Source organism: Lutjanus erythropterus, chromosome 6, assembly GCF_056507025.1.
Source record: "Lutjanus erythropterus isolate fLutEry1 chromosome 6, fLutEry1.hap2, whole genome shotgun sequence".
Classification (NCBI taxonomy): domain Eukaryota; kingdom Metazoa; phylum Chordata; class Actinopteri; order Lutjaniformes; family Lutjanidae; genus Lutjanus; species Lutjanus erythropterus.
This window is the reverse complement of record NC_139322.1, coordinates 2,234,533-2,260,078: the sequence shown is the minus strand read 5'-3', so window position 1 is coordinate 2,260,078 and position 25,546 is coordinate 2,234,533. Positions and strand designations below refer to the sequence as shown.

The following is a 25,546-nucleotide window of genomic DNA, read 5'->3' as shown; positions in this document are numbered from 1 at the left end:
CTGCATCTGTGGATTTCCGAGTTAAAATAAAGGTGGAGTGAATCTAACCTTGAGAAATCGGTCATTTGTTTTCTCGAGATAACAGGATAAATTGTCCCGTTATTATGACAAAACAAGCTTCATTGTCTCGATATGATAGAAATCTCGAGATAACGGCATAAAAAATTAAAATTGCTCACACGTCCGTTGTTGGCTTCCTCAGTGCGTCTTTATGTGTGTGTTTAATGAACATGCACGCTTGTTTTCCGAGACAAACTTGGGTGTGTAACCCTTAATATGAAGAACAAGCGCCCATATGAATGAACATCTGTAAGTAATCCTTCACCTCTTTATTTCCAGATGTGAACAGACAAGTTTATCAGTATGATACTGAATGTGTGTGTGTGTGTGTGTGTGTGTGTATTTCATTATTCTAGGTTGAAGTTCTTATCATTTTTTTTTTTATCAGTTCCTGACAGTTTCATTTTATTGGCATCAGTATGAGCCTTTGGACTCCTGTACTGGTCAAGTCCCTTTAGAGTGTTTTCTTTGTACTTATTTGATTTTCTGCTGAGTTCAGGGAGGTTTCATCACTCTGAGACACTGATCACAAAGTGCTGCTCGTTCTTCTACCTTGCACGTTTGGCACAGGCCTCCTTCAAACAGCGGGTGGAAGGTTGCTGCTCTCGTCTTTCCACAAGAGAGACAGAACTCTGCCAACACACACAGACAGACACACACACAGACAGACAGACAGACAGACAGACAGACAGACAGACAGACAGATTCATCAGTCAACAGTCAGAAAGTGAAAATGAACCAGCTAATAATTCACTAACTCGTTGAGTGTCAAAGTGTGAGTCTTTACCTTCTATACTTCTTTTCTTCTTCAGAACTTCATTCACCATTTGTTCTGAGAGAAAAAGCAGAACGAAGCATTTTATAATTGACACATTTTCATGCATATTTAGTGTGTTTAGTGTCTACACTCTTTCAACCTACCACAGGGAAGTTTGAACTGGTTATGAAACAGTTTGAATTTAATGCTGGTGCCTCTATATGACCTTCATACACAAACCAAACCATCAGTGAGAAGATCAGCTGTTTCTGTGAAGTTATTCTTGATGTCAGCCACCGGGTCGGATTCTCCGTGAAATCAGATAAATCTGCTCACAGCACACAGACCTGAAGAGTTTACGGCAGCAGCTCAGGCCGTCAGGACTTGATTTTGGGGATTCTGGCCAAAAGTATGAAATGACTGGTAGCTGGAGACGTGCCAGTTTCACCTCCTGGACACTTTACCACTTCTCTCACAAACTGCATGTGTGCGTTGAATGATGAACAATGGAGTGAAAAAAAAGGAAAAGTGGAACTTCCTGTCTGAAGGGGAACTAATAAAGGATGTTCTTCTTAAAAGAGTTAAGGTTAACCAGTTAAAAAGGAACAGAAGGGGATTTTTTATGTCTTTAATTTGATTTTTGACGTTGTATTTTGTGTTTACGATGGTGGAAACTGTACCAGTTTTGTCCACATGAGGCTCCAAAATCAACACACTGTGAACGTTTCTTGTAGCTGCTTTAACTTGAACAGACAGAAAGCAGGGAAACTCAAACCTGAACATCTCGGGATAAAATCAATATTTTAAAGTCTTTAATCGATACGATTTTTTTTTTCAACTCATATTGAGATGAGTCAAATGAAGGGTTCATTTTCAAATATAGATCAGGTCTACAACCAATCATTATTTTTCTTATCAATAAATCAATCACTTGTTTGGTCCACAGAATGTCAGAAAATGGTGTTTTCTCAAAGTAACATCCTTAAATATCTTGTTTTGTCCACAACACAAAGATAAGAGTTTATTGTCGTAAAGGACTAAAGAAACCAATGAGTTTCCATCTATCATCAGATTTGTTGGTGATTAATATAATAGTTGAAAACTAATCGACTAATTGTTGCAGCTAGAATTTTTTTCTATTTATTTTTGGTGCAATCCGAAGAATATCAATCAAACAGATGTTGGTCTGAATCCGTTTTTTCAAATAAACTCCTCAAGAATCATCATGAAAATTAGTATGTGGTCACGAAAGCAAAAATAATTATATATAGATGTTTTACAAACATAACATCTGATCCTAAATAAAACTGGCCTGTTGTATCTTATATCAACTACAGAATATAACAGTTATGTTCTATAAAAACTAAGGAAAATAACACATTTTATTCTATAAAAATGTATCATGTAAATGTATAAATACTATAGAAACAGCTGCATTCTTTAAAAACTACAAAATACAAATATTCTTTAAAACCTAAAGAATATAACAATAGTGTAAAATAAAAATGAAACTGTACACGTCAATAAAACAGAAATGACACAAAAACAAAACTCCATATTTATAAAATGTCCACAGTATATTTCTGTATATCTGCAGTGTTTTGTGAATGTCCTCTGACGTGTACCTCTGCTGTACGACTCCTCGGGAGCGGCCTTGTTCTTACACAGACTGACTCTGGGTCGCTTCCCGCTGGGGAAATACTCCGGCAGGGACACGTCGAGGACCTGGTGGTCCAGAGGGTTACTGTCTGCAGGGACACGCACACACACAGACTGGATTACTGGCAGGTAACGCGTGATTAAATTTAGACGTCCAGCTTGTTTGTGATGGACAGTATACGACTCTTTGGTCCTGCTCACCAGCGGTGTGCGTAGGTTTGAGTCCCTCCTCTCCTTTGGGCAGGAAGCCTCCGTTGGCCCAGTCCAGCATGGGTTTGACCTGGTCCTCTGGATTGTCCGACTCGCAGGGGGTAAACGTCTTCTCTGCCCGGATACTGGCCATCTGTGGGAGACAGACAGAGACATACAGAGATGTGAGACAACGTGAGACAAAGTGACAACTAAAGGTGATCAAAATTAAATACACAAAGAGACACAGCGGCAGTTTTAGACGAAACAAACGAGGTGTGAGGAGAAGCATTCAGATCCTTTACTACGCAAAAATACTCCATTACATCCAACATTTCTGACTATAAAGTCTTAGTAAAATATACTTGAGTATCAACACTAAATCAAAAATTAATAATAAATTAAAACATATAACAAAAAACAACAACAACAAAAAAGAAAATATTAAATTTGCCGATCATAAAAAACAAAAAGCAAATGTAGAAAAGTTATGTGTCTACTACAGTGTCTACTCAGGAGAGACCAACAGGCAGAGAAAAGGTGAGAAGACAGAAAGACAGAGGACGCTGTTATCTTAAAAAGACGCTTGAATGACAGTCAAGGGCCGAGGAGGAACAACACAAAGGCATGATGGGACGCTGACAGAGTAAATGAGACAGACACAGACAGACACAAACACAGTGGCTGCAAGGAAAGACAGAGAGAAGACAAGACAGCAGCACACACACACACACACACACACACACACACACACCTGTCAGCTAGATGTAGACACACCTACAGACAGACAGAGATTCACACACGAACAAGAATCTCAGCAAAACTTAAAGCACTGAAAAACAAACACAGATGGGAAAGAATGAAAGACAGTGACTGAAACTATTACACTGTAAAAACAAAAAAGTTGAGAAAAAATAAAATAAAAAAGAAGTTGAGAAAACTTTCAAGGCCATGGACTGAGTCCACCTCAAATCTGAGAAACTTTTACCTACTACTGAGCTTTTGTTGAGATAATTCACTTTTCTTCTTTAAATAAACTTAAAACTTTTGAATTTTAGAAACTCAAAATGTGTGTGCTTTGTGTTCAAAAGAATAACGAAGTGTAAATGTTAAGGTTTTAATATTTTCAATCAAAACTATTTAATTTTTCAGGCACTTAAAAAAAGATTGATTTTTTTTTTTTTTAAGATTCTGAAACTCAAAGATTCAAGTTCATCTAAAGAATTAAAGTAAATGATCTCAACTAAAGATTATCTTTTAAAACTCCAGAGTTTGAGTTATTGCATTGCGTTGCCTTGAAATTTTAAGTCTCAAATATTATTTGATTTTTTACAGTGTAAGTGTATTTTCACAGAACAAGTTTGGACATCTGTCTGTCTGTCTTTCACCTATGTTTGCAGAGCTGCAATGATTAATAATCAATTATGAATTGCTTATTAAATTAATTGCCATCTACTCTGATAATCAATTAGAGAGATGTTTTTGTTATTATTATTATTTTTCTTCTTCTTATTATTATTGTTAAAAATGTTCAGCCCTGTGAGCCCCGCCTCCAAAGTTCCTGTACTTTTGAAATTTGAAAATAGAACACCCTCTGCAAACGCACACACACACACACACACACACACACACACACACACACAAACAAATAAAATAAAGTTTCTGACAAACAGTACAGTGAAAAGAGCCATTACACGATTGTGTCTTGACTGACTGATTGTCCGAGGGTGAAGTCATATATTTTTACAGTGGTGGTTTCTGCGTGTCTCTCCACCCTCATCCTGTGTGTCTGCTTCATAGTCCCACTGAACAGCAGACAACATTTTTCTCTCCATTTTCTTGTCATCCGGTCTGACACTTGTTCACTCCTCTCACTCGTTTTAATCGACAGGATGAGATCAAGTAGATAGCGAGGCGGAATCCCTCTCAGACATACATCTGTGTTTGTTTTACTTGGCTACTGGTGCACACACACACACACACACACACACACACACACACACACACACACACACACACACACACACTGTGGCATACAGAAAAAATGCCTACATGCACTTCCACTGAACCAGTGTGTTCCTGGCAGGGAAACCACAAAGCAAGTTTTTACACACACATTTCTACTGCACTGGATCCAGTGAGATCCAGATCTCACAAAACAGCAGACTTCACACTTGTATGTAATCAGTAATGAGTAAGTGTAATCAGTAATGTAATCCAAGTATCAAAACATAATGTAACTTTTTTTATTTTATCTCTAAACTGTTTGGCCTAATTAAGTGTTTTTAGGGCTGCAACCAACGATTATTATTATTATTTTCTTAATTAATAAATTAGTTGTTCAGAACATAAAATGTCAGAAAAAAGTGAAAAATGTTCCACAAAGTCCAAGATGATGTCCTCAAATGTCTTGATTTGTCCACGACTCAAAGATATTCAGTTTACCGTCTGAGAAGAGTAAAGACATTATAAAATATAAGAAATATTCACATTTTTTAAGAGAAAATATTCCCTTATTTGTCCCACAACAAGGAATTTTATGGTGTTACAGCAGTAAAGTGGAGAAGATATAAAGAAGCATCAATGATAAATGAGAAAAAGATAAAATATAAAAATATTGTGAGAGGAAATATAAAAAATATTAACAATTTAAATAAAGGAAATATAAAATTTCAAGTTGTAAACATTGTAAATGGGGGGAAAGTAAATATAGGAACAATACATACAATATAAGGAGAAGAAGAAGAAACTGAAATTACTAGATTAATTAATCTGACTTATTAGATCAATTTTCTGCCAATGTGATCTTAATCGATTAGAAATTAATACTAGAAATTAAATGTTTAATTTTTTGTACTTTTATTTGGGAGATGATGGGACAAAAGTGTGATGCCTGAACCCGACATTCGGTTATTGAGTCTTCAATAAATGACACGGTGAAGACAGAACCTGTTAGCTGAGTATTCTTAACCTGAAATAATTTGATTCATGGTTTTCTCTCTTTGTTATGAGTTCACAAATGTCTGTCAAATTCTGACATATTACCACTTAGGCCCTCTGAAATGTTCTTGCATGAATGACTCTGCCAAAAGAAAAAATAACTGAAGAAGAGGAGGAGGAGGAGGAGGAGGAGGAGGAGGAGGAGGAGGACAGGCTAACTCTGCCCTGCAAATGAAAACAAATAAAAAGATTACATGACTTCTCCTGGGAAATTTAACAAAGTCAGAGTTCCAGAAAATTCACTGATAATGCTGTAATAATGCTGTACTGTATTTTATCTACTCTTCTCTGTCTATATCAAAATTAATATCGATTGTTTTTGTCCTTTTTACTGAAAACCACTTTTATATAAGAAAAACATCGCTCCCTCCAAAGCCACCAGACTCGTTTGGAAAAATCAACAATTTTACCTCGCAGAACACGGTTGTTGCTGGTTCAACGCTGCCTCAATCTGCCAGTTTGTTTGTGTTTTCAGTGTTAAAATGTTAGTTCAGAGCAGCAGTAGACCAGCATCTCCTGTGTTCTGTGAGGTAAAATTACTGATTTTTACTGAGAGAGTGATATTCAGCTAATGTAACAGCAGTTTCCTGTCAAAAACGTCTGTCTGACAGCAAGGTTAAGTGGTGAAAATCCTCTGAATACACTGTACACTTAAATTGATATTTAATATTCGTGTTGCTGCTGACCCTGTCCACAGCTTCCTTACCTCCAGTGCTTGGAAGATGGCTCTGCGGTAGGAGGCCAGTTTGGTGTAGGAGGCCTGGCTGAAGAACTTGGGGAAGGCAGTGATGGAGTCCAGTTTGTCTGCTGAAACCTGGAGAGAAAAAACGTGTTCATCAAACAAAGAACGAGATCGAAGAAAACGATTTGAGTTTCCTCTCTGCTCCTCCTTCAGTCCGTCCGTTGTTCAGGGTCTGTCCAACTTTTTTACAGTAAAATTCAACTATGAGCGACAGATTGTTTCAAATATTAAATATTTTTGTTTTACATGACTGACTTTGTAGTTTTAATGCTAGATTATGTTGGAAATCAGTGGGTATATTCAAATTCAAGCATATTTTATTGTAAAATAAAGTTGAGAAAACTTCAAGGCAACTGAAAAATTCCAGGCAACCATCTTCAACTTTTTAAAGTGTTGAATTAAACTCAATCTACTAAGAAACCACAAAATAACGTTGTTTTGCTTTTGTAGAAATAATTTACGCTTCTTCTTAGAAAAACTTTAATCTTTGAGTTTTCAAAACAACAAAAACCTAAATTCAAGTGAAAGTTTTAAGCACCCAAATAATGACAAATCTGCTTTGCAGGTCACTGCGAACAATCTTTGAAATAAAGAATTTTTGGGGTGTTTCTAAAACTCAAACTCGTTCAAGTTCAACTAAAGAAGAAGAGTAAATTATCTCAGCAAAAAAAAAAACTTGTTTTAGTTTATTTTAAAACTTAAGAGTTTGATTTTGACTTTAAATTCAAAAGTTTAGTAAATGCACTTGCCTTGAAATTATGATTATTTTTTTTCAAATTTCTCTGCAGAAAAAAAAAACAAATGCAAATCCAACAGAAATCTCCAAATATCAGATTTTTTTTATATTAAATGACAGAATGAATTTTTGTGATTTATGTTGATCCTCAAGGTCTCGGTGTCTTAATATTTTTGGAGGGTTGTTTTGAATACTTATATCTGACAGGTCAAAAATCGTAAAATTTTCCACCAAATCTGTGTAATAAATGGTATCAACCACAAAATTGCAGCAATAAACTCAATACTTCTATCACAATTTTAAAGGTTTGAATGGGCACCAAAGATAAAAAGACTGTCCCTTTAGTTTTGAAATGATACATATAAATAATATAGAAAGTTAAGTTTTTAAGTTGCCTTTAAATGATTAGTTCTCTCAACTGTCATTTTTTTTTGCAGTGTAACAGTTAAAATTAAACATTTTCCAAACCTCCTTCCCTCCTCACCTCAGAGAATTTGCCGTCTCCAAACCACTGCAGCCACCTCATGCCGTGGCTGGCCTGCCGTTTGCCGGTGGCGCGCCACGTCACCACGATGCCCGGCCACCATGAAAAGCCTTTGATCTTCCCCCACACCAGCTCGCCGATGCCGAAACCCTTGTTGTCCTGGACGGAGGAGGCAGAGAGGACAGAGGTCACGGTCGTGTGCTTCATACAACTTTAGCAGAGCAAAATGTTTATTTTAGTGTGGAGACCAAATGTAGAGACATTTTCTGTCTTTGAGACAGGAAACAGGAGGTTTGAAGTGTTGAGAAGACGATCTGAGGGCAGAAAAGTAGATTAACTGAAGAGTCAAATTACTGGTTTGACATTTTTCTTTCCCTGATACTGCAGATGTGGAGAACAGAGGAGAGAAGACTGGACACGCTGGCATAAAAATCTTCTTGTCTTAATGAAAAGAGGAGAAAATATCAGCGAAGAATGAAGATAAAATTGAAAGAGATCTGCGATCATATCTGTGATATGCAAAGCCTGAAATCCCCCTACTCAAGTTATAGTAAAGTAAAAGAAGAAATAGAAGAAGAGACAGAAGAAAAAAGATGGGAAATGAAAACAATAGTCTGCACATAAAAAAAACCCCTTCCTGTTGTGGACATAGGTGAAGAAAAGAGAAATCTAAAGAAGGGGGGGGGGGGGGGGGGGGTCAAATGTCTGCAACAACTAAAGCTTAAAAAGATGAGAAATGATGATAAGCGGTGAAAGAAAGAGACACAGTTTATGCAAAAGTTTGGTTTTCTGAGAGAAAGACTCAGATAATGGATGTCAGTATCATAATGAAATATTTCAGGAATCTCCGTCTCTGGTCCATATTACCAAACCAAAAGTGTTAATGGGAAAAGGAAGAGGAAGAGGATGAGTGAGGTAAGTGTAGAGGAGAGGGTTTTGCTAATGTCTTCAATTGTATAAATAATGATGGTTTTAAAAGGGACAAATGCAAACGTTACAGAAATCTCCACACGTCCGTGTCAGTTTGTGATACCAAATCACAGAATGAATTTTTCTATGGTGCTGTCTTTGTGTCTTAATGTGTGTGGGGTTTTTTTTTTTTTTTTTTGAGGGATCAACCACGTAATTCCTGCGATTATTTAATACTACAAAAATGTGAAATGGCATCTAAAGAAAACAAAACATTTCATTCATTCTTGAGAATTGGGTGAAAACAGCCCCTTGTCCCAGACAGGAATTCACAAACAATTTAAAAATAATAACAATAACTACTGATAACAAAGGAGTAATTATAATCATCTTTGTTTTAAAATAGATTTTTTAATGAAAATATTGGCCCAGATTTCTGTCAGCTCAATCGGATTTTCAAAAAACATGATTTAATCAGGCATACAAAGGGTCAGCTATACCCTAAGGACCCCTGTCTCACTTCCTGGTTTTAAAAAAAGGCAGGAATACTGTTCAAACCCTGGTCAACTTTCTATTTTTGGACAATTTCATGAAATAATATTCATCTCAACCATAACATGTCGACTCTGTTGCCTTCCTACATCAGAGCTAAATAAGAATTATGGTTTAAAAATGTGTATTTTGATTAACATTAAGAGAACTCTGAGACACTAAAATAAAATGGCTGTTCACTACAACTGTGCTGTGAAACGAAAAAAAAAAATCTTAAATGTAATTTTTCTAGCAGAAAGGAAGTAGTTCCTACATGAAACTGCTCACAACAAGGTCTGTGGATTATCTTGAGTATCTGGCTCATGATTTTTGGAAAGAAAAAATAGTTTTGAATTTTTCACTTGTATATTTTTTTTGTGCTTTGTGCACCACAAGCTGAGTGCCATTTAGTCCCATGATACTGGAGAGAAGGCAGACATCTCTCATATCTCCAAAACTCTGCAGCTCACACCAAAAAAATCTAGATGATGAATACGTATTTTTGATTCTGGGGTGAAGTGTCCCTTTAAGATCCTCTGTCCCCTGCTAAAAATGGCTCTATGGTGGATTGGAAAAGGTTAAAGCATCACAAACATAAACTGAAGAGTGGCTGAAAATACTGTGAATCCCTGTTTGCTCAGCTGTTTGTTTCAGTGCTGCTGTTAGCTCTGCACTTGAGTCTCTTTGTGGGCAGAACCTTTAAAGAAAACATCCAAACATGTCTGATAATACCATAATTGACCCATTTTTCTTTCTGTCCCTGTTTCTTTTGAAAACTAATGCACGCTGGTTTATGAGCAGATGGGATTTCTATGCTTGCAGACAAATCCCAGTTGAGCCAAGACTACGTGATCCTTCAGTCCTCCTGAAGAGACAAAAACCCATTAGTCTTTGTGATGGAGTCCGACTCCATTAGAGGATGCTACGCTCCGCTGAGTTCAGCAAAAACACACCGAGATGCATCAACATACACACGAACACGTGTGCTGTGAGATGGCGTGCACGCAGAGGTAAACACAGACACACACACACACACACACACACACACACACACAGGCCCCGCTGTGCAGACTGGTGGTCGTCCTGACCTGAATGAAACTATTGATACAGAGCAAACACAGCTACACTCTGTGTGTGTGCATGTGTGTGTGCATGTGTGGCCACCTGCACTAACACAAGGCCAGGTGGAGGAGGTTCTGTGGTGTGTGTAGGGAGTTACCCATCTCCTCTTTCTATCAGTGCCAAACCTTCACTTCCTTTATTTCAGATATTCTCTCACTCCTGTCTTCTTCTTCCTCTTCTTCTGCTTATCTCATTATGACTCGGATGCTTTCAAGGTATTTTTTCACTAACTTTTATGGTATTTCTGAACAACACTGCAGCTTAAAGGAGGAAGCACTCAGACCTCATAACCTCCAAGGACACAGGGATGAACTGTGTAAAATTTAAAATGAGAGCAAAGATGATGCAAAAATATGTTTTAAGTCATGCTCAGCACCTGCAGACATTTTTGTTTGTCTGAAGTGCTTCCAAGTGACCTATCTGGCCGTCTGAGTGGTTGTTTCTAGTCCTCTTATCTCTTCTTCTCTCCTTTTTCCTTCCTCCTCCGTATACAGTATATAAACACTCATTTGTCAATGTCTCCATCATACACACACTTTCTCACACATCTTACATTGTACTCTGGCTGGATTTCAGAGCTGGATGAGGTGGTGCTGCTCTGAGCCGAGTCCTTGGAGTCTTGTTCCATCAGCTCCAGGCGTGGGGCCTCAGGGACGCCGCCAGACCCGACCACAGCCATCCGAGGACCGCCGCCGCCACACTGACAGAGACACAGAGACAGAGGGACGTTTATTAAACTTAAGATGTTACGTGAGAGAAAACGGGAGAGGAAAAAGATGTGTAGACTTCAGAAGCTATTCATAAATGAACAGAGGTCAGAGGAAATGGCATGATAGCTTTTGTGCTTATGTAAAAGGACAGAACACCGATAATTATGTTGTATTTTCACTCACTCAGCTGTCATTATCCTTCCACATACCAGAGTTAAGTGTGTTTTCAGATGCCCTCTTCACCTGAGGACAGGCTTTTTTCAAAACACACACAGCCAAAGTCACCTCCGCTATAAATCACTGTAGCTTCCTCAGAGACAGTTCATAGGAATTTGGCCCTTGCTTCTAAAGGGCAAGTGCAATCTTTTAAAACCTGAGCCCTGTTTTTACACATTTTGGGGTCTACATGACGAATAAAAAAGTAGACTGCCTCCAACAGCAGCCACAAAACGAGCTGCAATGGCTGCAACGTAAGCCTTGAGTAGAGGGTCTGTTGGTCTCCTCAACGCTACCAAACTCCACTGACAAAAACAGTCATTTTAAAACGCAGAATACGGGAGCTGCCGGTCTACCACTGCCTTGATACAAGTTATAATGCATTTCTGTTGAGTAATCAGTGAGGCCCAGCTCCCAGACACAAATGTGTTGTTTTTAACCTGAGTTCTAACCTGAATTTGATGAATTAACTGTTTTAATGTCTTTGCAAACGGAAATGATATACACATTTATTTGCATATATAGCAGGGAAGTGAGACTCGAACACACCTGGTCACTCGAGGCGTCTTTTAACGCCAGGTGTAAACTGGCGCTTTATGTGTTGTCGTGTCCTCTTCAGAATATTTGCTTAACAGTAGATAGAAAACCACTTTCTTTTGCTGCATTATCTCTTTCAGACTTTTTGGAAAATTGCTTATGATTTGCACAACATTTGGATGAAAATTCAACCAGAAAGAACACCACAGAAATAAGATTAACAGAAACACAACAGAGGAGGATTAAACAAAAACCCACTAAAATAACAGATGAATTATTCTTATTCTCTGATGTATTCAACAAGTTAAAACTGAAAGATTCTGAGGCACAAGTCATATGTTTTCACAGCTGGGATACAACCACATTTTAATATGTTGGACACCATTCATCTTACTCATCTCACATGTGGTGAGGTGAGTAAGAGGGTGTGGATCAGGGGAAGTAAAAGTAACAGATGAAAAGATATCAGATGAATCTGTCTTTTTCTCTGATGTATTCATCAAGTTAAATCTGCAAGAGTTTAAGGGACAAGTTATACTTTTTACAGCCTGGGGACAACGACATTTTCATGTGTTGGACATCACACCTCTTAGTGACCTCACATGTGGTTGAGTTGAGTAAGAGGATGTGGATCTGGTGAAGTAAAAACAAAGTTGAACTAACTGAACTGTCTGTTATAATTTTCCACTGCACTCGGTCAAAAGAACATGTAGCTGTGCTCGTGTCTATCCTGGCGTGTGCTGACAAGTAGGAGGTAGAGCACTTTAAGATTTATATTAGTCTGATGTTTGGTAAACTCAGAATTAGGCCCTGAGGACCGAGATTCAAATACAGAAGCACGAACAAGGAAGAAATCTAGTTTTTCATCAGTTTGTGTTTAGGAGTTTGAGCAGTCAAATGGAAAACATCACCTGGTTTGTGGTTTTTAATCATTACACATTTCTAAGGACTTTAGATCTTTAAAAAAAAAGATGCACAAGTCATCATTTTTTAGCCCATGCAGAGATGTTAATCTAGTTTTTGGTTTACCAGTAGCATGCTGTGCTCCTGTTTGCGGTTCTGTCTGCGAGGTTTGGTGTTTGTGTGTGGCGTCAGACCAGCCTGGAAGATGGTTCTGGGTCGAGGCGTCTGTCTCAAACCCAACTGAGATGCTCCTGAAGATTTCTCCTGGAAACACACACACACACACACACACACACACACACACACACACACACACACACACACACACACACACAGTTTATACTTCCCCAAAGAAGATTTACACATTTTAGCAGCAAAATTAGCACGTATATGCAGGATAAATGCAAGTAAATCCACTATAAATAGGCAACTGACTCCTTTCCAATTGCCAGCAGACGAGTTGCCCTTAAAAGTGTTCAGATCTCAGTACTTTTGTAGAATCTAAATGAACCTCTGTGGTTTGAAGTTAAGTTTCTCTCCTGCATTGCTGTTTGTACTTTCAGATATCTGCTTTATTTTACTGTTCCACATTCACTGTCAGATGGATAGGAACTGTGTTAAGTTCCTGCTGATGAAAACACAACATTTTCTGATTTTTCTGCATCACAATAAAAACTTTTAGGGTTACAGTTCTGAGGCATGACACTATCAGCTTGCAACAGTGTGGAGACGGTGCTTTTTTGTATTTCTTTTAACGTCCTAGTGTGTTAGGCGTGTTTCAATGCTCACAAAAGCTTAGCAACGTGACAATAATGTCATTCATTCTCCTCTGGGTCGTTTGGCTCTGGCAGTAACACTGAGCCACGACAGCAAGGGCAGCCAGAGCACACAGAGCAACCTGATGTATGTGCAAACACCTGGTGCTCTTTTTAATGCAGCTTCTATTGTGTCTATATATAAAAGTATTTTAATGTGTTTTGTTTCGATATGATATGTTGTGTTTTCAATGTACCTGTTTTTTTTCTGCGCATGTAAGCAAAGACACATTTCTGCCATTTGCATGCAAATAGTTGACAATGAAGTATTTTTCTATTCTGTTCCGCTTTATTCAAAATATAAGACTTTTATTGTTAAGAATCTATAGGAAATGATTGTGTTTATCCACTGTTACAGACTCAAGGCATTGGTTAAAGACACAACTGCAAGCAGGTGCAAATTCCTTGTGCACATGCATGAAAAAGGAGCAAAGGAGCAAAAAAGTTGCAGAAATTACCCATGCCGCCAAAAATTAGGGTGTCCATTAGGTGTCATGTTGACATCACTGCTGATCAGAGCTGCAACTAATAAAAAAACCTTTCAAACTGCAGAGTCATGTGACCCGGGACTGAAGCAAGATGATTAGTGGGTGTTAGCAGGTTTTTTGCGGTGTAAAAGAGGTTTTATACAGGTGCTTCCATTAAAGTAGGTGTGTGTCTGCTGTGGTTGTACCTCGCTGTAGGAGTCCCAGGTCCTTTCTTCCTCTTCTGACTTCTTCCTTCTTCTCTTCCTGCTTCCCCTCGAGCACTGGTTATCCTCTGTGAAGAGACAGACAGAGAGAGCAACAGATGGTTAGACAGATGGCAGAAAAGAAACTCAATATTTTCAAAAGATAAAGTGCAGGCGGTCACTTCTTCTCTGTTGTTTGCCTTTGATAGGCATGGCGACCAGGTACTTTTTTGTGTATTGTTGGTCAGTTTTGTTGTTCCAGAGTAATTCCCCTGAAAGAACAGTTCCACTTAAACCCAAGTTAATATTTTTGTTTTAATTGGAAACTAAAAGTAAAAGATATTTTTAAATTCTTTTTTAGGTACTGCAGTACAGAGAAAACATCTATAATGTGCCACTGTCCGAATACCTGACCACTGCACACTTGTTGTGTTACCTTGAGGTGAGGCAGCATCTCCGTTCTGTTTGGGGCTGAAGGGGGAGGGCGGTTCAGCCGCGGTCAGAGGGCTGTTCTCATTGGTCAGCTCCACGCCGCTGTCGTTCTCTGACAGGCCCTCAGCTGGAGGCGTGTCTCCGTTCACTGGTGCCTGAGGACAGGAGGTGATGTGGGATTTTACTTTGTGGAAATCTCCTCCTCACATCTTTACAACTTTTCTTTCTTTTTAAAATAATTATTTTATATGGAGCCCAGAAGTCCAGCATCTACTTTATAGAAGCTGCTGAAGAATGAAGAAAGAGCACAAAGTTAAAGGTTCTACAGACGACACTCGCTGCCACTACATGTCACACAAACAAACAAAATAAAACTCATCAAAACTGTCTTGGTTAGTTTATTTACCCACAAGGCCACCTTTTGATCAATCTGGCAGCCAGAAGAGATCTGATTAATTAAAATCAGCCCACCAAGAGGCAGAATATGTTTACTTTTGGTTAAAATGGCAATTATTTAATTCTGAAAATGTCGGAAATTAATTCAGCATCATCAACAACCCTCAAAACTATAGCAATAGTGTCCAAATCAGCCAAGCTGAAATATTGTCTATATTGGTGATTATGCTAATGATCACTTATTATGCTAATTATGCAAAATTGGCTGGGGACCCATACTTTTCATTTCAGACATAAAACTTTGGGGTACTCAGAATTTAAAGGTTCCCATTGCAGGCAAGTAGATAATTCCCAGAGAAGTTCTGGAGAAAAATGAACACTTTAATAGAGCTGCAACGATTAATCGATTGTTAATGAACTATTAAATTAATAATTAGTGTAATAAGATCAACGTAAAATGACAGAAAGTTAAGCTTGGCCCATGTCCCAACTGGTAACATGAAGGGGTTTATGACCTGTACTGCAACCAGCCACCAGGGGGCGATTGAGATGTGCCGGCTTAAATAAACATAAAAATCAAATAAAATGAAATGTTTTCCTTCACTTTTGGGGATTTGTCATGTCTCAACAGCCAAACAGGAAGTGTTGCCAGTGACAACACGCCTCCACATGCAGCTTTCACCTGACAGACCACCCACAGCTGAGGATGATGACGATGTGTTTGATGTGCTCTGTCAGTACCTGACAGAGAGATGATGTCAACACTCAACCTTCCCCAAAGCCTCAGATAAAGGCTGTCAATGTGTCCATTAAAGCATGACATCAGCTACATCCAAGAGCAGAGAACGCCGCTGCCTCTGATCCGGGAGGGTGGAGCCTGCTGGATCATGGCTCAGAATGATGAACATACCAAATCTTCTAATCCTCAATTTGCAATACATGACTTTCCAACTGGGTCGCGTGCTTCCAGAAACCTCTTGGATATCCACATGTTGGCTTATTGTGCCAGTTAGCACGCACATATATTACACTTTACACTCTTTATGCACCACTGATATTAGAAGCCAGCAGTATTCACCACTAGATCGCTGATATTTTAAGACATTCTGCCCATGAAATGACCTGACACAAAGCATTTTATTCAAGCTATGTCTTGCAAGCAACTGTAAATCTAAAGGAAGTGTGACTAACATCTCAAACGCTAAAATATCAAAGCCACTGCTAAGGAAACAAATGACTTTAAATCTAAAGCTCCAGGGCATGAATATCCTCTGCAGCACGAGGCCAAACTCTTCCTGCCCTCAGGGTGTTGCTCTCATTAAGGAAACAAATTCTTGCCCTGCTTTTAGTTGCAGAAAAGGTGCAAAGATTACAAAATTAAATGTTAACCCTGCAATATATTTTAATATAAACATGTCAGATACCGTCAGGCATGTCCAACAGAACCTGACTCAACACAAACACTACAGAAACAACACAAGAAAAATGAAACAGATGATCAATCTGTGAGTCTACCAGTCGCGCTGACTCATTTGTTTGGAGTGCGCAGCCTGAGGGATCAGTGAGATAAAGACCAGGGCCTGAATGTGGGCAGGAGAAAGCTTTTATTATTGTTTCTCCCTGCATCACTTCACATCTCACCTCAATGCAGGTAAAAGAGAGCCGCCACGTGAACCTGCCGGGAGCGTTTCTGTAGCAACCGTGCCTCAGCTCGGCTCTGTTCGGACTTGAATTTTAGACATACCACTTAAAATGCTGATTCCACCTAATCCACCACCACTGCCCGCTCAGATTAGAGGACGACCGAATACAAAAGATGTGCAGATACTGATGTACTTTTTCACATGTGTGTGTGTCCTCTGAATATGTGCACAAGGGTGTGTGCTTGTGGCATAACCCTAACCCTAACCATGAGAAGAGTCATAGTCGACCATTTAGCCATTAGTCACACATAAAAAAGACACCACAGACTGCAGGCCTGCAGGACTGTTGCAAAACTGACCACAGAAGACGTCAGTGCTGCTAACTGTTCACTTCACTCACTCCATTCACTTCCATTGTTTGGGAGATTCTGCAACACTGTTTTCCTGTGAAACTTCAGCAGAGTTTCATGGACTAAAAAACTAAACCTGTCCTTCAACTGACATGAAGGTAAGTAGATAACAACTGAATTTTCATTTTTGGCTGAACTATGCCTTTAATTAGTAAATGTGTTTCCCCCACAATTTTAATCCATATGGCTACCGTGAGCAACAAATATGACATCTACGTACGGTATCCTCAAGAAACGGTCCATGATTCGTATTCCCTAATGTTGCATTCAAAGTCCACTGAATGGTAGGAATATAAAAATCTTTTTACGTTCATATATGTAGATGCCCTGCAGCTAATCTGCAGTCAAACAGATCAACAGGAACAAAATCTGAAGCTGTTTATTAACAAGTGAAATCAGGCAGCAACATGAAGTGTTGAGCTAATAAACTTTTTACAAAGATGAAATGTTGCTATCAAGACATTTTTCTTGATCTTTGTTGGTCCAGAAATAGATCCTATCTTTAACTGCTGCTAAAACTACAATGCTTTGCTTTATCTGTAATGACAAGTTAAATAAATAAGATAAATCATGCATAAGACAGATTTAGGGTAATTAAAAGCTAGGCTAATCCTCTTTCAAAATATGTTAACCAGCAGTTTTTTGTAAAACAAAAAAAAAATAACACACTAAATCAAAGTCAAGTGGTTGCTCACCTTTAAGTGTGGGATAAAAAATTTGATTTTAGTCAAATGCATGATGGGTCTAACTGTGATTTTGTGCAAAAAAGATGGAGCAAAGTAAAGAGTGGAGGAGACAGACGGAGCAGCTGTGCAACAGATGTAAAATTGTGAGATTGTGCTGACTTTTAAGGCAAATCACGGCTACGCATATCTGAGGCTGTTTGTGATTGTTAAACGTCGTAAAACAGGGAATGTGTGTGGTGTGTAAGCGTCTTTGTGATGCCAAATTTCCTCCATAATAGATGAACTCGGTGAACTTGTGCATGTTGAAAGTGTGTGCTCAAGATGGTTGAGTGTGAGAACCGCCGACAGGGCTGAGGAGACGGAGAGAGGCTCAGATAGAGAGAAGAAAGGTCAGCAGGGTCACTGGAAACATTAGGGTGCATTAGAGCTCTGCACTGTGTGTGTCAATTAAAATGTTGTTGAATTGAATACTTATGTTAAGGACTGCAGCTAACAATTATCTACATAGTCGATTAATCAGTCTATTATTATAGTTATTTGTTTTAAAATGTCAGAAAAGGGTCCAAGATGACGTCCTCAAATGTCTTGTTTTACTCACAACCCAAAATATATCCAGTTTACAGTCACAGAGGAGTAAAGAAACCAAAAAAAAAAGCATTTTTGACTTTTTTCTTGAATAATTCCTCAAACCGGTTAATCGCTTCCCAAAATAGTTGGCTGAGTATTAAACTAACGTTAGCTGCTGTGTGTGACCTGAATTGGAAACTACAAAAAGCCTCATCCACGTGCATAAATCCTGAACGCTGAGTGAAAGTGTGTCCTCTTGTCATATTTCAAGAGGACGACAGACAGCAGAAGAGGGTGGAGAGAGATTTAGTGTGAAAAGGCTCTGAGTGAGAGGCTGCTGGAGGCGAACGGCATGGACTACAGTGTGAGCGGGACAGAGTGACGAAAGAGGAACAGCTGTTGTAAGAGACCCTGCAGATGTTTCTACTGCATTACAACTACTGTGAAAAGTAAGAATCTGTCCATCTGTGCAGACAGGTGGGAGCTGCACAGGATGATTTTTGCCATGAATCAAATTATTCTGACAATCTCATTGTTTAACTCATTCAGCCTTTGAAATCTTACACATGTAAAGGAAGTTTGGATTATTTGATGCAGGGTTGTATGAGGTATTTATTGAGTGTGTCAGCTTCAGTAGATCCCAGTCGACAAGCCCCCAGTTAGGAGAAGCACAGAGGAGCACCAGCATGCAATGAACCGCTGTGGACAGAGTCAGCAACTAGAAATATTTTAAGCATTTAAAAAAGTTTCACCTAAAAGAGTTAAAAGGTTAAGACAGCCTTTTCCAGCAGGAAACTGCTGTTACACAAGCCAAACATCACTCTATTCAATCCAACCAAACTTCATAGGCGAAATTAGTCATTTTATCTTGCAGAACACAGGTGTTGATGGTCTACTGCTGACTTGATCTATCTGTTTGTTTGTGTCATTGTGCCACTTCGGTGTTTAACAAGGGTAGTTCAGATTCACTGAAGTCAAACAATAATACAAATAAATCAACCAATTGAAGTGGTGGCACACCAGCAGCACCCATGTACTGTGAGGTAAAATTACTGATTTTGTCTATGGAGTTTGGTTGGTTTGGAGAACGTGATATTGTGCTTGTACAACATCGGCTTCCCATCAGAAAAGGCTGTCTGATGACAAAGTAAAGTGGTGAAAATGTTGTAAATATCCTGTACACTTAAACTGATGATGATTTTTTTATGTGGACCATTTTTAGGTGGCTAAAATACCTTTTGTTGCTGAACCTGTCCACAGAAACTAAATGCTTCTATGCTGATACTTGACTGGGATAGCTAACACACTGTCTATCAGTAAGTACCTCAAACAAACCACTTCAAATAATTCGAAGCAGCCCTTTAATCTGTTGGTTTTCGATGTATAAAAACTGGATATACTGTATTTCTACTCATAGACCTGATAAAGGAGCCCTGCTTCTTCTCTTATATTAATTGTGAAAAATGAAAGTTGACAAGTACATTTCCTCGTTGACCTTGACCTCGTTGACCTCTCTGATTCTTAATAGTCCTGAATGAAGGACCACAGCTGGAGGAAATCTGAACCCCTGCAGCACAGCTGTACTCAGCTGGCCTCAGCTGCCACAGCACACTCCTATAACACTAACTAACACACTAAAACAGAAGATATGAGATATGAGAGCAGCCAAATTGACCCTCAGGCTCATTTCGGTTACTTCATTCAGTTACACACACTCTCACACCTGGCAGCTGCCCAGTAAAACCAAAAGACGTCTGATATTAACTCCACTGGGGGTTTCCCTGCTACAGTGACCACACGCAAACAGTCCAAAGGTCAGACACAAAATGTGCTTTTGCAGGATAAAGAAGGCTGCCTCCATAATTGGCTGCAAACTTTGAAATTATGGTGCAGAGGACTGTTCTCCATCATGGATCACCCTCTCCTCCACATCCTGGACAGACAGCAGAGCTCTTCCTTCTCCAACACACTGCTTCAGCTTCACTGTCAGAAAGACCGTTACAGGAAATCTTTCCTGCAAATGTTTTTCACAATCATCATGGGAGACGCAGAAGCAGACGTAGTATATGATTTACGACCTTAAACAGCACTGTGTTCTCCTGCCTCCGAGGCACCAATCATAATTTGTAGAACCAGCTGGAACCAGTTCTGATGAAATACCGGACTTACAAACTGACCACAAACACAAAACAATTAAACTTTACCTTTCAAAAGATAATTATCATAAAAAATGTGCCATATAAACATGAGTCCACTGCAATAACCAAATCAGATGAAAAGACATGACAGCTAAGCCACACATCAAGTTATCTACAGTAACATCAACTCACTGGCATTTATTTGTGATTAAACTGTTCGACAACAAAATGTAAAACCCAATAACTGCTGTGTAACACAGAGCTGTATCTTCCAGGAAATTTAATATCCTGAAAACTAGTTAGACGGTAAAAGAAGCCGGAGCACATTTTTAAACCAGTGCTTTTTTCCTCTAAATACTGAGAGCATGCTCAACTTTTTTATTACATGGCTTTGTTGAATACTTGATTCTGATTGGTCAACTGCAGCATTCTGTCTGTTAGTCTGTTATTTCTTTATAGCAGACTGTTGCTATGCAGAACAGACCGTTGCTATGGACACAGTTCTGATCATAAACTCTGGGGGAACAATAAAATCATTGTTAAACCACTAAAATCAATTAAAAATTCATAGTTTGTGTCAAATTATTGATATTTTTGGCACATAACCATGTAACAAACAGGATAATGTACAGTGAGCAGGTCACTACTGTGAAATAAATCCAGACACTGCTCGCTGTATATTATCCCTTACTTATAGAAAAACCTCAAACTTTGTTCAAACTTTGTCAGATTTAAAGGCGCTATCAGACGCTAACAAAACTGAGGAGTTCATTTTGGTACAAGAGTGAAGTAATAAGACTTACTGATTTATTTTATTATTTAAAAAAACAGAATATTCACAGCTGGAATCAGAGAATTCTGTCAAGATATTTGATTATCATCGGGCTTTGGACAACAGTGATCGACATTTTTCACCATTTTTTGACATTTTACAGACCAAACCACTGATGGATTAATAATCAATCAATCAATCAAAAAAATAACCAGCAGATTAATTGATGATGAAAATAATCATCAGTTGCAGCCCTACAATAGACTGGTTTTGATCATTGATACGGTATCACAAAACATAATGTCACAATATTTAAAGGACCAGTGTGTAATAATTACAGGAATTTATGTACATAAATGAGATATATTATGTATAAGTATGTTATTTATTATTATCAATCAACGTAAACTCATAATCTATATGTTCCCGTTACTTTAGAAATAACCATTTATAGTTACATATGATCGGGTCGCCTTACGGAGATCATCATCCTGCGCCGTCTACGGCAGCGCAGAGCGGACAAACTGCACTAACAGTGAGTCTTGGGAAGCCCATGGCGACCTTACGTAGACGCCGCAGCGTAAACACGGAAGTAGACGGGGAGGATAGACGCGGGTGATCGCTGGCAGACCATTTAGCGTTGTGAACCTTGACTGGCACAGTTTTGACAAATGGAGGATCATACAAACACTGTACCAGAACAAAAAGCAGCGGACAGTGAATCCCCGTCATCCAAGAAGCGGAGACGCAAAGAAAGTAAACGCAAGCATGACAGGAAACGGCAAAAACACGAATCAACATCAGCATAGCGTTTACACGATGGAAATCACTGATGGAGGACAAACGTTTTCACACTGACGCCGTGGTGTCGCTTGCCATTTTGTCCGCTGACGGCCACCGTACTCTTGGTGAGAGAGGGGCGGTGTCGGGGTAAATCCTCTTAGATGCAATCTAAGGTTTGAACGCTAGATGCCACTGGAAATCACACACTTCTCCTTTAAGTGATATTTGGGAAAAAAGACTTCATATTTAAAGTTTCTATGACACGGCCTCAGGTCATTGTGTCCTGGATCACACAGGGTCAAATGATGCTGATGTGTCTCCACCTCCTTCAGTGTATTTTTGTTGAAGCTGAAGCAATCCGCTCCGCCAGAACCAAATCATTCTGCAGCACATTCCAAGCCTCAGGAGCAGCGTAACTAAAAACCCCTTTTTCCACTTGCAAGGCGGATGTTGGGGGACAGATAGCATCTCCAGCAGCTGCATGTGAAAACACTGAGGTTAAAGTGAGAACAAGAAAAGCGACTTCTGTGACAGCAGCAGCACGAACACGGAGATGCAGTCTTCTGCTGTGCTGCGTTCAAACCTCCTGGTCAATGCAGTATCTGTTTTTAACCTCTATTAAAGCAGACAAGAAACACTTTTATATTTACAGCAGCGGCCTGCGGGGAGCAGTGACAGACGAGGGAGGTCTCACACACACACACACACACGTTCACACCTGGGAGCCGATCATTACCACAGCTGTGTGTGTGTGTCAGCAGCTAAAGCATGTATGTAAGTGTTGCACGGTTCACTGACTTTCTGACCTAATTTTCATCTTCAGGTTTTTACTCAACATGTAACTCATCATCTTTTGAGCTGCATAAACAAACCGACAAAAAGACAAACACCTCAGGACATTTCCATCTGTCTCCACCTCCCATAATCCCCTCCACCTCACCTGTCTTGTGTTACCCTCCTCCTTTCTGCAGCCTTTACAACATTAGTGCTAAATAATATCTCCATATTTTGGAGCTATTCCGCGATATACAATATATGTACACACATTGTCTCTAAGATAACATAAATTCTGAAAAAGTGCAAACATATGATGATCTGAGCGATAAAGACAAAATCAAGTATCACAATATTTTTGACCAAATACCTCAACATAGATATCGTGACAATTTTGTAGGGGTGCAGGAGGCCCCACGTTCAAATCCTGACAGGTACACAGGAAGAACAATGTTTGTTAAAGTGTCAAAATACCATTTTAAATGAAATATTGTGGTGCTGCAGAGGTGTCCTGACCAACACATCAGTCCCTACACTTCGGAGAGTGTAGGCTCACAGTGTTACTAAAGACATTTGCTGAATATTTTTATTTTATTTTAGTTTTATAAGTACACAATATCTTTCAGTTAATTTTTATTTTTATTTCAGATAACTAAAATGTTTTTTCACACCTCGTTCTAGTTTTTAGTTTAATTTGAATAAACTATAACTTTGTTTCTACATCAACCTGACTCTCTTGTGACCCCTCCTCTTTTATTTTCTCTTTTCAACCCTTTTTGTTTAAATCTTTACTCCCCTCTCCGTCTGTCCGGACAAAAGCAGACCGGGTCGTCTTTTGTAAAGGACGAAGAGAAAATTCCTGTAAGTACGCGGAGAAAAGGAGCAGAGACGCAGGCTTTGTCGCTCCACGTTCTTGGGGAGTACAAGCTGAGAAAGGCAACAGAAAACTGCTAAAATAAGTTTGTTGCATTTAACACTTTCGGTCACGAACGAAGCATTTGACCAAATTTCCAACTTCGCCTTCCCCTCGATTAAATTCTTCTACAGTGTCGTGTGAAATGTTTTATTTGCTTTTAACTCTTCCAGTTTCAGACGTGAAAGGAAAATAGGGTTTGATGTCAGCCAGGTAGCTGTGTAGACTTTTATCATCATCATTACCCTCCATTAACCTGCCTTCCTGGATATCCATCACTCCTCCTCCTGCTCCTGCTGGCAGACGAGCCCAACGAAGCATTAAAGTAGCACAAATGATCCTCTTCTCCCCCTCTGCCTCCCCCTTTTTGCTCTCTTTTATTGCATGAATACTGCAACTACTGCCACTACGACTTCTGCTAACACTGCTACTGTGGAGCACATGTCTATCCAGATCATGCATCCCACACTCCATATGACTCAGTGTGTGTGTGTGTGTGTGTGTGTGTGTGTGTGTGTGTGTGTGTGTGTGTGTGTGTGTGTGGTAAAACAGTGTAAAGTCTCACACTGTGCAGATTTCACCAGCCTACGTCACACACACATTCCACACTGAGCAACAGTCTGGCCCGCGGCACTCTGACGGCGCTGTCAAAACATCTTAGCAAAGCCGAAATGATTAGTAACGCAGGTCTATAGCGAACATTTGAACAGGACTGTTCCAAATCGCTGCCAGTTAATCGTCACCTGGGGGTGGGGTTCAAGGCTCGGAGAGTGTTATCTTTTGTTAACAAAAAACTGTGCAATAAAAAGCATGGTGATGTGTTTTAAATGTGTGGCTCCTGTCCCTCTGTCCATGACGCTGCAAGTCTCAACAAAAATGCAAGCTCACATAGTTCAGAGGTTGGAACGAAGCCCAGTATTACACACCTACTGTAAATGATGTTCAGTGTCTGACCCAGAATCCCAGTTCTCTTTGGAACATTTTTTTTACAGTTACATGACTCAAAGATGCACAAAATCAACTTATGTTCTGTCTCGTAGTTGTGTTTTTAGATGACAGTGTTAGGTTTTGTCTTTTTTAAGCTGAGAAGTTATTCTCTTTGGAAGTTAATATTATTGTTTCTTGACTACACAAACTTCTGTGAAAAAAAGACTTGTTTTTAGTCTGCTTTGAAAAGAAGAAATATCTTCTGACTCCCATTGATGCTGGTGTTGTGAACAAGTTTGTTTCCTTATCAATTTCCTCTTTGACTCTAGTAGTGCTACGAGGCAAGGATGCACATGATGCAGTACACATTCCTGCCAAAGGCTTCACACAATTTCACTGATCTACAGGCAGTGGTAAACAAAAAGTCTGTTAGCTCGATGCTAACACATAATGGGATTTCTCATTGATGTGCTAACAGAAATTAGCACGGCAATCGCAGATCCATTTTGCTTACAATGATGCTGCTAAAATCAAACTCAGAGAGACTGATATGTGATGTGCATGTCTTTAGAAATATGAATCATGATATACAGTCTCTAGAAGTGTATGAATCAACTGTTTCCCATGATCTAGTGTTAAAAAAAAGAAAACAAAAATTTCAATTAATCACAATATCAAATCGTGTGCATCATCCCAGCCCTAGTCCCTCTATTCATAATATTTTCACCACTTTCCTTTTCCCTCAGGCAGCTTTATCTATCATTACGTAACCACAATATTATACTCTACCAAACTCCATAGGTGAAATCAGTCATTTTACCTCACAGAACACTGGAGTTGTAGGTCTACTGCTGCCTCAATATGGTACTAAATTGTGTAGAAGTTTGAGGCAGTGGTAGACCAGCAACTCACGTGTTCTGCGAGGTAAAATGATTGATTTTGTCAATTAAGTTTGGTTGGTGAGGCAAGAGTGAAATCTGGCTTCTATTACAGTTGTTTCCTGTCAAAAAAGTCTGTCGGTCGGCAAAATTAAGTGATGAAAATATTCTAAATATAGCATACACT

At 39.2% G+C, this 25,546-nt stretch overlaps 1 protein-coding gene across 2 annotated transcripts in view; it reads right to left on the bottom strand.

The window, feature by feature from the left end:
• Positions 1-25,546, bottom strand: part of dnmt3bb.1 (DNA (cytosine-5-)-methyltransferase 3 beta, duplicate b.1) — a 52,574-nt gene that overhangs the window by 11,111 nt on the left and 15,917 nt on the right. For both annotated transcript variants that reach the window (XM_084720185.1, XM_084720186.1), the window contains exons 3-12: positions 14,477-14,627; positions 14,044-14,129; positions 12,682-12,819; positions 10,743-10,889; positions 7,628-7,786; positions 6,372-6,479; positions 2,678-2,819; positions 2,443-2,565; positions 848-892; positions 613-692 (exon numbers count right to left, since the gene is read on the bottom strand). In XM_084720185.1, coding sequence (XP_084576311.1) covers positions 613-692; positions 848-892; positions 2,443-2,565; positions 2,678-2,819; positions 6,372-6,479; positions 7,628-7,786; positions 10,743-10,889; positions 12,682-12,819; positions 14,044-14,129; positions 14,477-14,627 — 1,179 coding nt within the window. The remainder of the gene's footprint in view (positions 1-612; positions 693-847; positions 893-2,442; positions 2,566-2,677; positions 2,820-6,371; positions 6,480-7,627; positions 7,787-10,742; positions 10,890-12,681; positions 12,820-14,043; positions 14,130-14,476; positions 14,628-25,546) is intronic.